This window comes from Astyanax mexicanus, chromosome 20, assembly GCF_023375975.1.
Source record: "Astyanax mexicanus isolate ESR-SI-001 chromosome 20, AstMex3_surface, whole genome shotgun sequence".
Lineage (NCBI taxonomy): Eukaryota > Metazoa > Chordata > Actinopteri > Characiformes > Acestrorhamphidae > Astyanax > Astyanax mexicanus.
The window spans coordinates 256,872-270,713 of NC_064427.1; the positions used below are offsets into that span (position 1 = coordinate 256,872).

The window sequence follows — 13,842 nt, forward strand, 5'->3', positions numbered from 1 at the left end:
TCATGATCCTAGTTTTCCTTTTAATTCTGATTTAAACATCCAGCTCATCCCATCTGCAGGGGTTCATGATCATGTCCTGCGCTGGGTTTGTAGGTAATATTACAGTATATTTATGGTATTGGGTTAAAATTAGTTGTTGTGATGCATAATACATATTCCTGAACTAAGTATATAGTGGATATATATTCAGTGCTCAGAGAACCCTGATCCACATTTCATTACTGAGAGTGTAATTAGTACTTTAAGTGAATGCAGTTCATCACTATCTGTCTGTCTGTTGCTCTGTCTGTCTGTCTGTCTGTCTGTTTGACTTTCTTATAGAGCTGGGCGATACTGTAAATAAAATTGATCTCAATGTTTTGTTAAATATATGAGCGACTCTTGATTTTGATTTTGATTTTTAATTCTTACATAACTTAGTTGATTTATTTGTAAACAAACAGCACCATTTAAAGTGAATAGTAAGCAGCCCCTTTAATCTTAAATGTAGCATCTTTTTGTTAAACACAGTGTAAACATAACCTCCTTGTATTTCAGGTAAGGAAAAGTGTAGAATATTTAGTGTTCTTTACAGGTTTCTGACAGAAGTAAATCTCTATCTACTGAGATTCACTCTGCAGCTTCTGTATGTGAAGATCTACAATCTCCATTATCCCATATTAGAAAATCAAATTAAAGCAGTAATTTAAGAATTAATCTCTTAATGTTTCAGTAAAGGAGATATGATTTTCAAATCATTTCTGATATTTTTTATTTTACATTATTTACAGTGTCTGTCATTGTCATTCATTACAGGGGATGATGCAATTAATTAGTAGCACCTGAAACACTTTTAAAAATTTAATCAGTACAGACAGTACATCTGTTGCTCTTACTCTTATCTCTCGTTCATATCGATGTCTTAATTTTAACACCGACCAAAATGAACAGTCACTATATTTATAGAAATGTTAAATGTTGTCCATAATGTCCGGTCCTTTGCGAGTGTCTGAATGGCTGAATAAGGTGTAAGGTATAGGGAATAAAGGTATTGTGTGTGGGTGTGTGTGTGTGGAGCTAGCGCGGCGCTGCTACATTCTGATGGGGCCGGGGTTCGGGCCGCTGGCAGAGAGGTGAGATTTTGACGGCAGGACTGGAAGTGTTTGCGGGACTGGGAGGAGCTGCTGGTATTGTTTGAGAGAGGAATGGTTAGACTGGAGGATGATGGTGGTGTTGAAACAGGGGGAGGGAGGTGGAGGAGGAGTGATGAGTGGATGGAGAGCAGCAGTGCATTGTGGGAGGGCGGTAGTGTAGTAGGAAGAGCTTAATGAGGCAGCAGTGCTGCGTGTTTGCTGTCTAAGAAAAGGCTTTCTGAATGTGAACACCGGCTTAGGCTTATTACTGAGAAGTCTTAATTAGTCTGAGATAGGGCTGCACGATACTGGACAAAACTGTCATTGCAGTATTTTGTTCTACAGAAATTGTTGCCATATGAAAAAAAATAATGGAATTATACCTGATTTCTACAAAAATCGGTGATGGAATTGGTATTTAATAAATAAATATACCTATCACAGGATGTGTAATGTCACAGAAGACAACTTCAGTCAAATTGAAGCGATATACATGTTGTTATGTATACCTGGATTTCCCATGTATGTAAGTTTTCCAGAAGTCAGCAATCTTAACTTATACTCTTATACTTGCTATATCATGCTTAAATTATATTAATAATGAGTAAAATAAGAGATTACTGTGTAGATAATCAGATATGCCATGGCTATTAAGTTAGTTATAAAATAACTGTATTGTTTAATTTTGTCCTGTAGGTCCTGCTCTGTGAATACTGCATGTGTGCACATTTTGATGGCGATGCTGAAGCATTATATTGTACAGTCCTGATACAGTCCTGCAACTCATGATACTTCCTGTCATCACTGCTCTTAATGATGTGTCTGTTGTAGAAATGAATCACAGTAATGATAAAAATATTAACTTAGTATGCAGCCCTGCAAACAACCAACCCATACACACGTCTGTTTAATTTCCACAGCGTTATATTAGAGCTTATTTCAGATTCAGGCAGATGAAGTTCAGTATACGGACACTGACTGAAAGTTTTGCTTCAGGATTTAATGCAGGAGTCATTAGAACTTCCTGTACAGGATAATAAATATATCTGCCATAAAATACAACTATTTGCCACTTTTATGCAAATATTTACTAACTTTGCAAATCCCATAAATACACAGGCATAATTTAATCTATTAATTAGTTGTGTTTATGGCTGATGCTAGTGTTCAGAATGTGTTATATTGTCCCATTTTAATGCATCAATCAGAAATTAACTTTTACATCCATGCTCTAGCACTGCACATCTGTAACAGTACAACCCAGTGTTAAAGGGCTGTACAGGACTAGGATAGTAACTGAGTTAGCAGAGTTAACTTAGCCTTAACATCTGTTTGTTTACTGCATTTTTTAAAAGGCTCTCTGTGTGGGAAAATTTCACTCTACTGCAGCTTTATGTGTCTCCATTTGAGTTTAGTTTAATGTAGAACTGTCAATTTCTTTTTTTAGAAATACATTTTATTACAAAAAGTGCAAAACATTTAGAAGCTAACTTTGCTCCGGAGGCCTCGTTTTTTATCATTTTGTTTTTGTTCTTTTTGAACATGAGCAGTGATGCGATTTCATACAGACATAAAATTCTGATGAAGTGGTGGCTCTAAATTTGCAGCTTCTTCTGCAGAATAGATGTAGCGGAAAATCTGAACCTCTTAGTTTTGTAAACTCGTCATGCTTTTGATAGTTGTATGCAAAAGTTGTGTACAGGAAGTTTGTGTGTGTTTTTGAATTACTCAGATGATTCGGCTAACCCAAACCTAGATCATATTAAATTTAATTTACTCCAAAGACTATTTACCTAAAGAACAGGAAGTATTAATCTGACTAATAATAATAATACTGCACTCTTACAAGTTTATCCTTTTACTTCACTTAAAAAAAAAAAAAACGTCTATTAGAAATAGGAAAATTATTATTAATCCAGCAGGAGTGAGTTAAATGGCCCAAAAATAATTCAAGGACATTTCAGGGTATTTTTAGGATGAAACATATTGTACTAATATGTATTAAATACGTAATATACTAATAATAATTATAGAAGAAAGAAATTATAGAATATATACAAATAAACTTATCTTTGCTGCATTAATCACTGGTATTATAGAATCTATTTTTTTATTTTTATAATTTAAATAATTATATTGAGTTATTGTGTACAGTATGATAAGGCACACTCCTAATCCCGACTCCTGTCACAGGTCCTTTATGAAAGAAGGGACTCCTGCGTCCCGTGTTTAATCCTGGTATCTAGAACCGGTGTGTTACAGTCTGGTGCCGGCTGGGAGGAGCCGGTGCGCCGCTGTGCCGGGGAAGCCTCTCCCTGTACCTGCGTCCCAGTTCTCTGTGGGGTTGTGGCTGGGTCATAATGAACCCGTGGAGGGGGTGCTAATTGATTCATTCTACCAAACCCGGCGCTCATTATCACCCTCTCCCCGGGCAGACCAGCCCTGCCCTCCACGGGGAGGAACCTCCTGGAGATCAGGAGCAGAGAAGACCTGGCGTTAGGAAGGTTCTGTATGGAGCTGGACCATGTGGGCTGAGTTTATTTCACTATATATTTCTTAATTTCAGATTATACAGTCTGAAATAAGATCCATCCAGACTCATCCAGTTCCAGGTTTTACGATTGGTATTCGGCCAAATGTTTCTTTTTATTCAGTTTTTACTTTATTCGGCCAGAAATGTTCTTTTTGGTGCGTTGCTAGAATTTTCCACTCTGCCCCCTCTCAAATTTTGATTGATGCATTATAATTAAAATCAGTATAAAATAATATAGAAACCAGATAACCTGGCAAAAAATGCTCTTTATAATGAATGTCAGTCAGTGACAGATGCTGTCAAAGACAATATTTATATAAAATATTTTAAAAATCTTTTTACAGAGGTGTATGTATTGTTGGATGAATTGTTGCTTAATATTCTGTGTATTCTATATTAACTGCATAATCCTGGATCTAAACAGATTCTAATCTGAAGCTCACCTATGATACGCCACAGGTGATATGACCTGATGCTCTGTGTTTTTTTAATAAGAATTTGCAGGTCCAGAATCTGAATGTTTGTCTGTGTTGGTTTAATTTAGTTAATTGTGTTTTCTCTCTGCAGTATTCGGAGTGTAATGCAGAAGTACCTGGAGGAGAGAGATGAGCTCACGTTTGACAAAATCTTCAACCAGAGGATCGGTGAGTGTGGATGAAGTTTGTATTACTGTTTAAAGTGCTGCGTTTCATTTACTGCAGAGTACCTCTGGTAAAAATGACTATTTTTAGGAAGCATCCTCAGTACCAGTGTTTACCAGACCCAGGTTAGCATTGTTAGCGATTGCAGTTGGTAATGTATTATACAGTGTATCACACATACAAACAACATGTGAACTTGCTCAGAGGTAGACATTGGACAGTACTCTGTGTTTCAACTGATTTAATAAGGAATATAGAGGATCTGCTGGAAATAGATCAGTATAGATAAAAGTGATTGTGATGGAGAGCATCATGAACCCACTGGTTGAATTATGAAGTTCTCATATCGCTCAATCCAGCATCAGTTCATAAGTTCAAAGTCCCGCCCTTCAACAAGAAGAGCCTATCAGCTTGCTGCTGATGCTGTGAGTGGAGGAGGGAACAGGAAGCTGATGGGGAAGTTTCCTGTTTCTACAGTAGCTTGAACCTGGGATTTAAATGCTGATCAAATATACAGAACATGGCTCTTTAAATGTGGAAAGTGCTGCTGTTTAGTGAGGAAACATTTGGAGTCAACTAATTTTCAACTCATTTTTATAATCGACTTAATTGTGACAGCCCTGCTTATTTTTTGTTAGTGGAGACCTGTAGGCTTTGGGGATTCAATAATTCTATTTTTTTTATTTTCTTGTACAGAGAGTTTCATATGCAGGAATTGCAAATTACACTAAAGTTTTTAGATTTCATTATAGTGGTCTTAAGAAAAAAGTCTTGCATTTAATTTCCTTAAATCACCTGCAGATACCCTGTAGACTGGTGATGTTATTTCCCACAATCCCGTGCAGAGTAAATCTGAGTCACAGTGCGCTATTTCTGAAGGTTCTGTAAATGTATCCGTAACATTAAGAGTTGTTTTCAGACATTCTTTGTTCTTTGAGAGCTTCCTCATTGCATTTCTTCATTCAGCCTCATAACTGTGAAACGTCTTATCTGACCATCTGCAGAAGAATGTGGGAGTCCGGCGCAGTGTGGGTCTCTTAAACCTGATATAAACAGGTGAATCAGGTCAGCAGGAAACGTTTTAGGAAGTTTAAAGCGCCCATCTTTTAAAAAAAATATATCCTTGTTTGATCTCATGTATCAATAATGTATCACAAACTAAAATTATACGATATATCGATATATTGCCTCACCTGTATTGTGCAGGAATCTGATCTTCCAGAATTCGCCTCCTCTACCTTATTATGGTACAGTGATTGTTTAAACTGCACATCCATTAATTCATGCAGTAACTGAATCCCTATCATGAATTTGTTTAAAAGATGAATGGAGTAATTGAGGAATGTCCTGTAACACTATCAGTGCACCGTGGGAGCGCAGCAGCCCTGCAGGCTTTGATTAACTTTACTTATATCTGGGTCTGAAGTCCCCGGTGAGATCCAGCTCAGCTCTGCTCCTCTCATCCTCACACACATTCTTACATAACTTTGTCAATCATGAGCTGCGGTTCTCATTGTGTTATTTAAAATACTTTAAAGCTGTTTTTAGATCCACCTACAATCTGTAGCACAAAGACGAAAGATCTGTGCATTCATGTATTAAAGTACGCGGAGCTTCACTAGGTAACGTCTCATTTTTGTGATTTAAAAACACTTATATTTGGGAGTTTGCACACTGCTGTACAATAACAATCATTTGTGTTGGATGATCTGTTTTTCCAGAAATTATGGCAAAAAAAGATTGTATTGTCTTTTTAAGGCCATTCAATGCCAATGATATACTAATATTAATAATAATGATGATAATAGCAATGAATAATTATTAAAGGAGTAATTTCACTAGAAAGCAAGTCACTCTGAGTTGTATATTTATCCCCCATCGCCTGAATGAAATCTCCAATGAAAGAAAACAGACAGAAAAACGAGTAAATCAGGAAAAGACCCTGGACTGACTTCAATCTGTAAATTAGGATTCGTGGCTCCGCCCCTTTTGGCTTGCGACCATCCACTGCAGAGCTTTAGAGGGAGCATCACATAGCCGTTAGCCAATCAGAGGTGAGAAGTTTGAAACAGGAGCACAAAAACTGGAACATCATTCATTCATACTAGAGAGCACTGCAACATTAATGAAAACAAAAAAAATGAAATGAGACTTTATAATGTTTAACCCCAACAAAATATCTGTTTTTAAACATTCAGTAGAAACAAAAAACTTATAATCTATATTTTGTCTAGTTTGTAAACAGTAACATATCGAGACTCAACACGCTGCAATAATAATGAAACTGAATAATGCAACGCGAGAATAATGTGGTCATTTTTTTGAGAATGCAGCATGTGCTCGTGTTTGTGCCGAGAGCTTTAATAAGAGAAGATTTGATGCGAATATAAATGTAAGATCTGAGTGGTGTGAGAGAGAGAGAGAGATGTGAAGCAGGAAACCGAAGTTTGAAGCTGTTTCATTTGAATGACAAATGTGAGAGATTTGCATGTGACGAATGGAAACCAATAAATACAGTGGCTGATTGGAGCTGCGTGTTATTTCTGCAGGTTTATACAGTGCGGTGCGTTTATAACCCTTATTGAAACAGTGTGTTCTGTGTGTGTAAAATCTAATTTATTGATTTTCATTTTTTTCTCTAAAACATGGGAATGGGGCGGAGCTACATACACATCATACTGCAACCAGCTAAACGACTTTATCAGATACTTTTAACTTCTGATAGCAGGAAGTCATTCTGTTTTACTTCACTTCTAGTTATGGGATGTTTTTGAGCACGCACAGCACTTTTAGGATATGCTGACTGATTTTTAAGTTCAGGTCAGGACTGAGAGTTTAAGTCAGGTCATTTCAGAGTTCATGGTTCAGAAGTGGTGGGTTTTGAGGAGTTGTAGTCTTAACAGTTCACATAAAATGCATTAGGGTTTCGGAGATTTAACAGTAATACTGACATTTACTGTTCAAATGAGGACAGAATATTTTATAATTTTATATTATGGCTTGTATTTATTCAGCAATGCTAAAAATACTGAAAGGGCTGTCTGTCCGTTTCTGCTGGTATATGTTTGATTGTCTTTTGTCATTTGTTTACATATGGCATTTGCTTAGCTTTACTTTAGCCTGTCCTGTAGCTGTACCCTTTGTTAGCCATAGCCATTAGCCTAAGCTTTAGATTTTAGCTTTTGTCTTTTTCCTCTATTGAGTTTCTTTTGTTCTTTCTTTTATTGTTTGATTAATTTTTTGTATATTATTATTATTATTATTATTATTATTATTATTATTATTATTATTATTATTATTATTGAGGTCATTGTGTATAATCAGTAAATCTTGGTTCTGCTAACTTGTTGCAGTTAAATTCCTCAGCGCTGACTTTTTGAGTACACTGCAGTGTTTTTGTAACCAGACCAAACATGGAGCAGTTTTCAGGGGTCATGCGTTTGCTTTGAGACAGGACTGTGTAAATATGAGCTGTGAGGTAATTAGTCTGTTCTTCTGAGATCTGGGATGCTGCAGCTGAAGTTCTTGGGAAAACATGTCGTGTTTATCAGTAATCTGATAAATGCTGCAGTGCATGCGTCTCATATTTAACCCCATTGTCTGGGGTGACTGTGTACAACAAACAGGGAAAACTAATTTAGTCCCGTTTTTCAGGATGTAATTCTGCAGCGCTGCTGCTGGATCATTTCCCCAGTGACCTCAGTGATTCGCTGCTTCAGTTCGGCCAACATGCAAATGAATAGTGTTTCTAGATTTCAGCTCTGGATGGATGCTGATGGATTCAGGAGCTTTCAGACTCTGTGAGAACGTGTGTTTTTAGTGGAAGTTGGTGAGCTTGGACAGGTTGGTGGACAGGGTTTGGGTTTAGTTGAGATATTGGTTATGAAACTGAAATGAGTGTTTAGTGTGGAGCTGCGCTGTGAGGGTGAATTACTGCAGGGGGACTTTTACACTGGAAGATCAGCCCCATCATTTCCTGACTCTTAATTTCCCAGGTTGCCAGTAGCTTCTGCAGTCGTGTCCAAGTCTGCTGCTCTGACTTCTCTTTTTTTCTTCGGCTGTAGTGATCACACCATCACCGTACTACAATCACTGTACTGCCATCGCTATGAACCTCATCAGTCTGAGACTAATAATCTGAACGATGATCCTTACAGATTATCCTGTGGTGTGTATTGTCTATAATCCAATCGAATCAATCTGCCCGATCATGATTTAGTATCCTGTAGTGTGTTGGATGCTGATTCTCAGGTGAGAAGAAGTGTGATAGTCACGTGTGTTATTTTGAAAACCTGCGTTATAAAGCCTAGAATATCCGATTATCCGTAATGCTAACAGGCACAGCAGCTGGCCTAGGCATTGTTGTTGCGGTGTAGCTGCGATGCTAACAGCTGGACCTGGTAGGCTTGCAGTGTGTTTGTCGTGAAGCTGTTTTTCTATGCTGGATTGTTTGCTGGTAGTTTTTGGCAGGAGCTGGGCTGTTTCTTGCTGTTTTCTGTGTTATAAGTATGTGATGTCTGTTGGTTATTCTGAACTTACGATTGAAGCCTAGAATCGCGGGAATAGGAGAGAGTGGGCTTTTCTATACAACGGTATGACAGGATCTTATTCAGACACGCCCACTCTCTCCTACTCCTGCCCATCTCACCTGTCTATCATTGCATCTCTCTGCTGTTTCAGAGTTACTTCACTGATACAACAGAACCAGTCAGCTGACTGCTTTGTGTTGGAGAGCGATCAAGTGCGGTTGAGAGAGAGAGAGAGAGAGCGCGAGAGAGCGCGAGAGAGCGCGAGAGAGAGCGAGAGAGAGAGAGAGAGAGAGAGAGAGTGTTAGCAGTGCTCATATGAGGAGGAGACACCTGGAAAAGCAGCCGTCCTCCATGACACTCTCTCACTCTTTCTCTCTCTCTCACTCTCTCTCTCTCTCGCCCCTCCTCTTCGTCTCTTCGCTCTGACCCCCCCTCCTCTCTCTCTCACTCACGTATCCTCCTTCCATCTGTCAGAGTTCTGGAATGGATGTTGGAGAGTTTTGTGTTGCTTAGCAACTGTGGTTGCCATGGGAACCGAGAAGAAATCCCTTGTTTGCTTGCCGACCGGGAAAATGAAATTAATTAAAAGATTAATTTACAAGAAGAAACGATCAGAAAGAGATATAGATATCACAATCACTTTCACGTGCAGCACGGCGACGATACACCGCTCTCGTCATCACGCTGGAGAGTAGCGTTATCACCTGAACGTGCGTGCGTGTGTGTGTGCGTGTTGGATATTAATGATTTAAGCTGTGCTTTGGGCATGCGTTTTGTCGGCCTTGGTTTCTGCGCGAGTCTGTAGGCCAGTCGTGATAATTGCGTTACGTCTTATTGTACAATATATGGACCTGATCTCTGTACTGTTCTTGCTACTGCCCAGGATGTTTTCTTAGAAAGGAGACTCCTTTGTTATCAGTTAGCCAATATGTCGACCCTTTTTAAGCTTTTATTTAAATTATTAGTTTTTTGCCTTATTATGTAATGTTATTATTTTATAATTATTTCAGTGCCATTAAATGTTCTTAAAATGCCAAATATTCTTTATTGCTTTTATTTCTGGGGTAATATATATCGTTCACACACACCGTTATCGCGGCAGCTCTGTGTGTGTGTGTGTGTGTGTGTGTGTGCAGATGTTGGCCTGGGTATTGTGCTGTGTTTGGGTCTGTTTGTGCCGGTGCGGTACATGCATATGCCCGTGCATGCTGGTTAATTGACAGGTCTTTGATCGACCAGACGCTCTTAATTGCTCTGGGATTGGGAGGCTTAATTTGACCGGTCAGTGTCCGCTCTGCTCTCGCATCTCTCTTACTCTCACGCACAGTCCCTGTCCTCCCCACACACACACACACACACACACACACACACCACCCCCTTTTGGCCTTCATGGTGCCTTCTTCACGTAGACCAGAGCCCGTTATATAAACACGGTTGGGAACAAACACCCTCGCTCGCAGCTTTGAACCGCTGCTCTTCTCTCCCCCGGCAGCCGGGATCCGAAGGGGCGGGGCTTAGAAGAGACAGTCAGTCTGGTAGACGAGACCCAGGCTTGAGATGTTGAAGGGGAAGCGGGGGGGGATGCTGTCCAAATTACACTATTTGGACCTGATCCTTGTAAACATCTAGACTGACTCTTTTATGAGCAGCAGCAGAAACGCAGTGTCTTTATTGCACAATCCTTCCCTTCGTCTCCTCGTCTTCAAGCTGTCACGTGTTTCTGTCCCTTTGTCCCTCCTGTCTCCAGTGCTAAATCAGGGTCTCACAGTCACACTGTCTTTTACGTACAGTTTGTGTGTATTATTAGTTATGGCTGCGAGTTTTGTAGTTATGGAATTGTTTTCCACCTCAAATGTGTTTAGTGTCCTGAAGATGAACATGCGCTGTTTTATGTACGCCAGTGTTTCTGCTACGTTATCCCTATCAATGCTTCATAACTTAAAATATCACAAAATCTCAATCACGAAGCTCTGCTAAAGGCTTTTAATGAATTTAAACTACTTGTACTGGGAGTGGAGATGTAATGAGGCCCGACCGAATCAACCTATCCCCAGAGCCAGAATGTGGAGATCCCGCCCTTAGTGAGTCGAGTAAGTGAATAATTGGAGGTAACTGGAGCTGAACAGCTCAAAACAGTTTTTATTAATAGTGTCTAACCACCTGTTTGGGATGTTCCTTTAATTTCAGAAATAAGAATATTGGTGATCTGATGGTGTGCATGTGCATCAGTCAGCAGGCCAGTGCTGATCTCTGAGTGCTGGTTAAGGTAGATATTGGTTGTGTATTGTTTTTGGTATCTAGGCGTTTTGGTGTTGGTTGACTCAGTGCTGGGGTTTATTGGGTTTTTCGGCTGTGCTCTGCTAATGACCGATATAACGCCGGGGTCATCATGTCGGATATGATTATTTAGCGATGTGCTCTCTCTGCCTGTGTTTGATGCATAACACACAGCCTGACCTTTTGCTCCTCTGTGCCAGAAAATAAACGGCATCTCTCCGCACGTTCCTGTCAACAGCCCGGTTCTGCGGAGCTTGGCCGGAGCTCAGCGGTGCAGCGTGTGCCCGTTTCTCCACGCCTGCTGGCCTGATTCATCGCATGTAGTCATGCTGTAGAGTGGTGGGACATCTCGCCCGGGCAGACTGCAGCGAGCGACAGCCGACTGCAGCAGAAGCTCTGGCACTGAGTGTGTGCTTTAATATCTGTGTGATTTAGTGCTGTATGATGGGAGAGAATGCTCTGTGTGATAGCGCTGTTAAATATCCCGATATCCATTTGGAACGCGAGAAATTAAGATCCGAGATTAAACGTTTTTTAGCCTTTGACTCTGCTTTACTCGTTTCACTCACTCTCTCTCCCTCTACGTTACTCTGCCTCCTTTCAATTCATTTATTACTATTATTAACTATAAATCCAGTTTAGGGCTGGGTATCGAAATTCTATAACAAAAAGGCACCGACAGAAATGTCCTGGTACTACCAAGCACTAAAAGGTCTTAAAAAATTTGGTGCCTGTTTTCAAAACTTTGCTTGAAACACGCATAAATGTGCCAAATGCGAAAAGTTCGAATATCGTGGTAAAAACAATCGCGATGCCGCCCTGGAGCACACAAGCAGACAGCACTCGCAGATCATTTCAAATTGTCCACACACCGCCGCTGTGCTGAAATCTCTCGCTCTCTCTCTCTCTCTCTCGCTCAAAAATTATTTGTAGTTTAAGCAGTTAATGTTTAGCAGTAATGCTGTTGTTTTTGTTCATAATAAAGCGCCATAATCATGCCCAAGATCCTAAAAAAGTACGGTAGCCTCTCATGATGATAGGATCAGAATGAGATTACTCATGTCAGCTGTTAAATAAAAACATTGTGAGACAATAATTATAGCTTTTTGTATTTTTTTTGGTTGCAGTTTAGAAAAAGATAAAAAGTACTGTTTGGTTAAGGGTGTCAAATTCAAGGTGCCGGTATCGAAAATAAATCGTTACCTAGCCCTATTCCACATATCTCCACTGTAGTTCTGTTTAGTATAAACTCTATTGTCTTAGATAATCAGACAATTATATTATTAATCCGAGTTAAACTATAGAGAATATAATTTACGTTAGTCAGAACTAGTGTACAGATATGTGGAGGATTTACCAGATTACACGCATCTCTAATTTGAGTTAGAACTGGTGTCACTGGTGTCATTTTAGGCAGAAACGGCTTGTCATACTCGTTCTCTTTGTAACTCTGTGTTTTCTCACACACTCTCTTTCTCACTTACACACACACACACACACACACTCTCACGGCTGCACTGGGAGATTGATACTGAAACCGTGCGAGGGGAAGTGTGTGTATGAGGCCGAGTAAAACAGAGAGGGAGGGATTGTGTGGGCAGGAGTGATGAAAATCAGGCCTAAAATAAACTGACACTGTTTGCCGAGACTGTGTGTGTGTGTGTGTGGGTATATTGTGTGTGTATTGTGTGATTGTGTGTGTGTGTGTATTGTGTGTGTGTGTGTATTGTGTGTGTGTGTGTGTATTGTGTGTGTGTGTGTGTATTGTGTGTGTGTGTGTGTATTGTGTGTGTGTGTGTATTGTGTGTGTGTGTGTATTGTGTGTGTGTATGTGTGTGTTTCCTTTTCGCTGTGTTACGGTGTCCTTTACTGATACAGTGCAGGATCAGCAGTAGGGCTGAACGATTAATTGCATTTGCGATAATCTCGCGATATTTTAAAACGCGATTCTCTAACCGCACTGGCTGCGACTGGTCACATGACTTGGGAGTTTTTCTATAAAAAAAACAAATGATGAAAAGGAAAAGCATAGATTTTTTTGCTTTATTGTTATCTGTGCTTTAAATAAATCTGACATTGTTTATTATTAAACAGATTGATTTATTGCTTCTGTTGTTGAAAAATACTTGAAGACAAAAAAAATCGCATTTTAAATCGCAATCGCAATTTATAGATAAAAAATTACAATTAGATTATTTTCCAAAATCGTTCAGCCCTAATCAGCAGTCGCGCTCGGCGTTGTAAACGGTGATATGGTGACCCTGTGCTGAGTGTAGATACACCTGATTCTTCCTCTGTGATTAATACAGCGGTGTGAAGTTTACACGCTTTAATTACAGACTAATTTTATATCATATTAAAGTCTTAAATCCATCTCCAGCAGGTGGTATATACTTTGGTGATGCCATTTGCTGTGGCTGTGGGTGTATACAGGGGTGTGTTCGGTGGTATATACAGTGGTATTCGGTGATGTAATGTGGTATATGATTGTGTACTGTGTTAGTTGGTGGTCTATGATGGTGTACAGTGATATACGGTGGTGTATAGTGGTATATGGTGTTATGTTGTGGTATAAACGGTGGTGAAGCCACCGTGGGGCTGCAGGCTGTGTGAGTAGTGAGCGTTTCTCTGTGAGGGCGGGGCTGTGGGTGGTATATGGGGGTATATACGGTGGTATACGGGGTGTATGTTGTGGTATATACGGTGGTGATGCCGGTTGGGGCTGCAGGCTGTGTGAGTAGTGAGCGTTT

General features: G+C 39.7%; 1 protein-coding gene across 2 annotated transcripts in view; it reads left to right on the forward strand.

The window, feature by feature from the left end:
- The window catches only part of grk3 (G protein-coupled receptor kinase 3), a 52,095-nt gene that overhangs the window by 9,323 nt on the left and 28,930 nt on the right, over positions 1–13,842 (forward strand). For both annotated transcript variants that reach the window (XM_049468552.1, XM_022664586.2), the window contains exon 2: positions 4,213–4,289. In XM_049468552.1, coding sequence (XP_049324509.1) covers positions 4,213–4,289 — 77 coding nt within the window. The remainder of the gene's footprint in view (positions 1–4,212; positions 4,290–13,842) is intronic.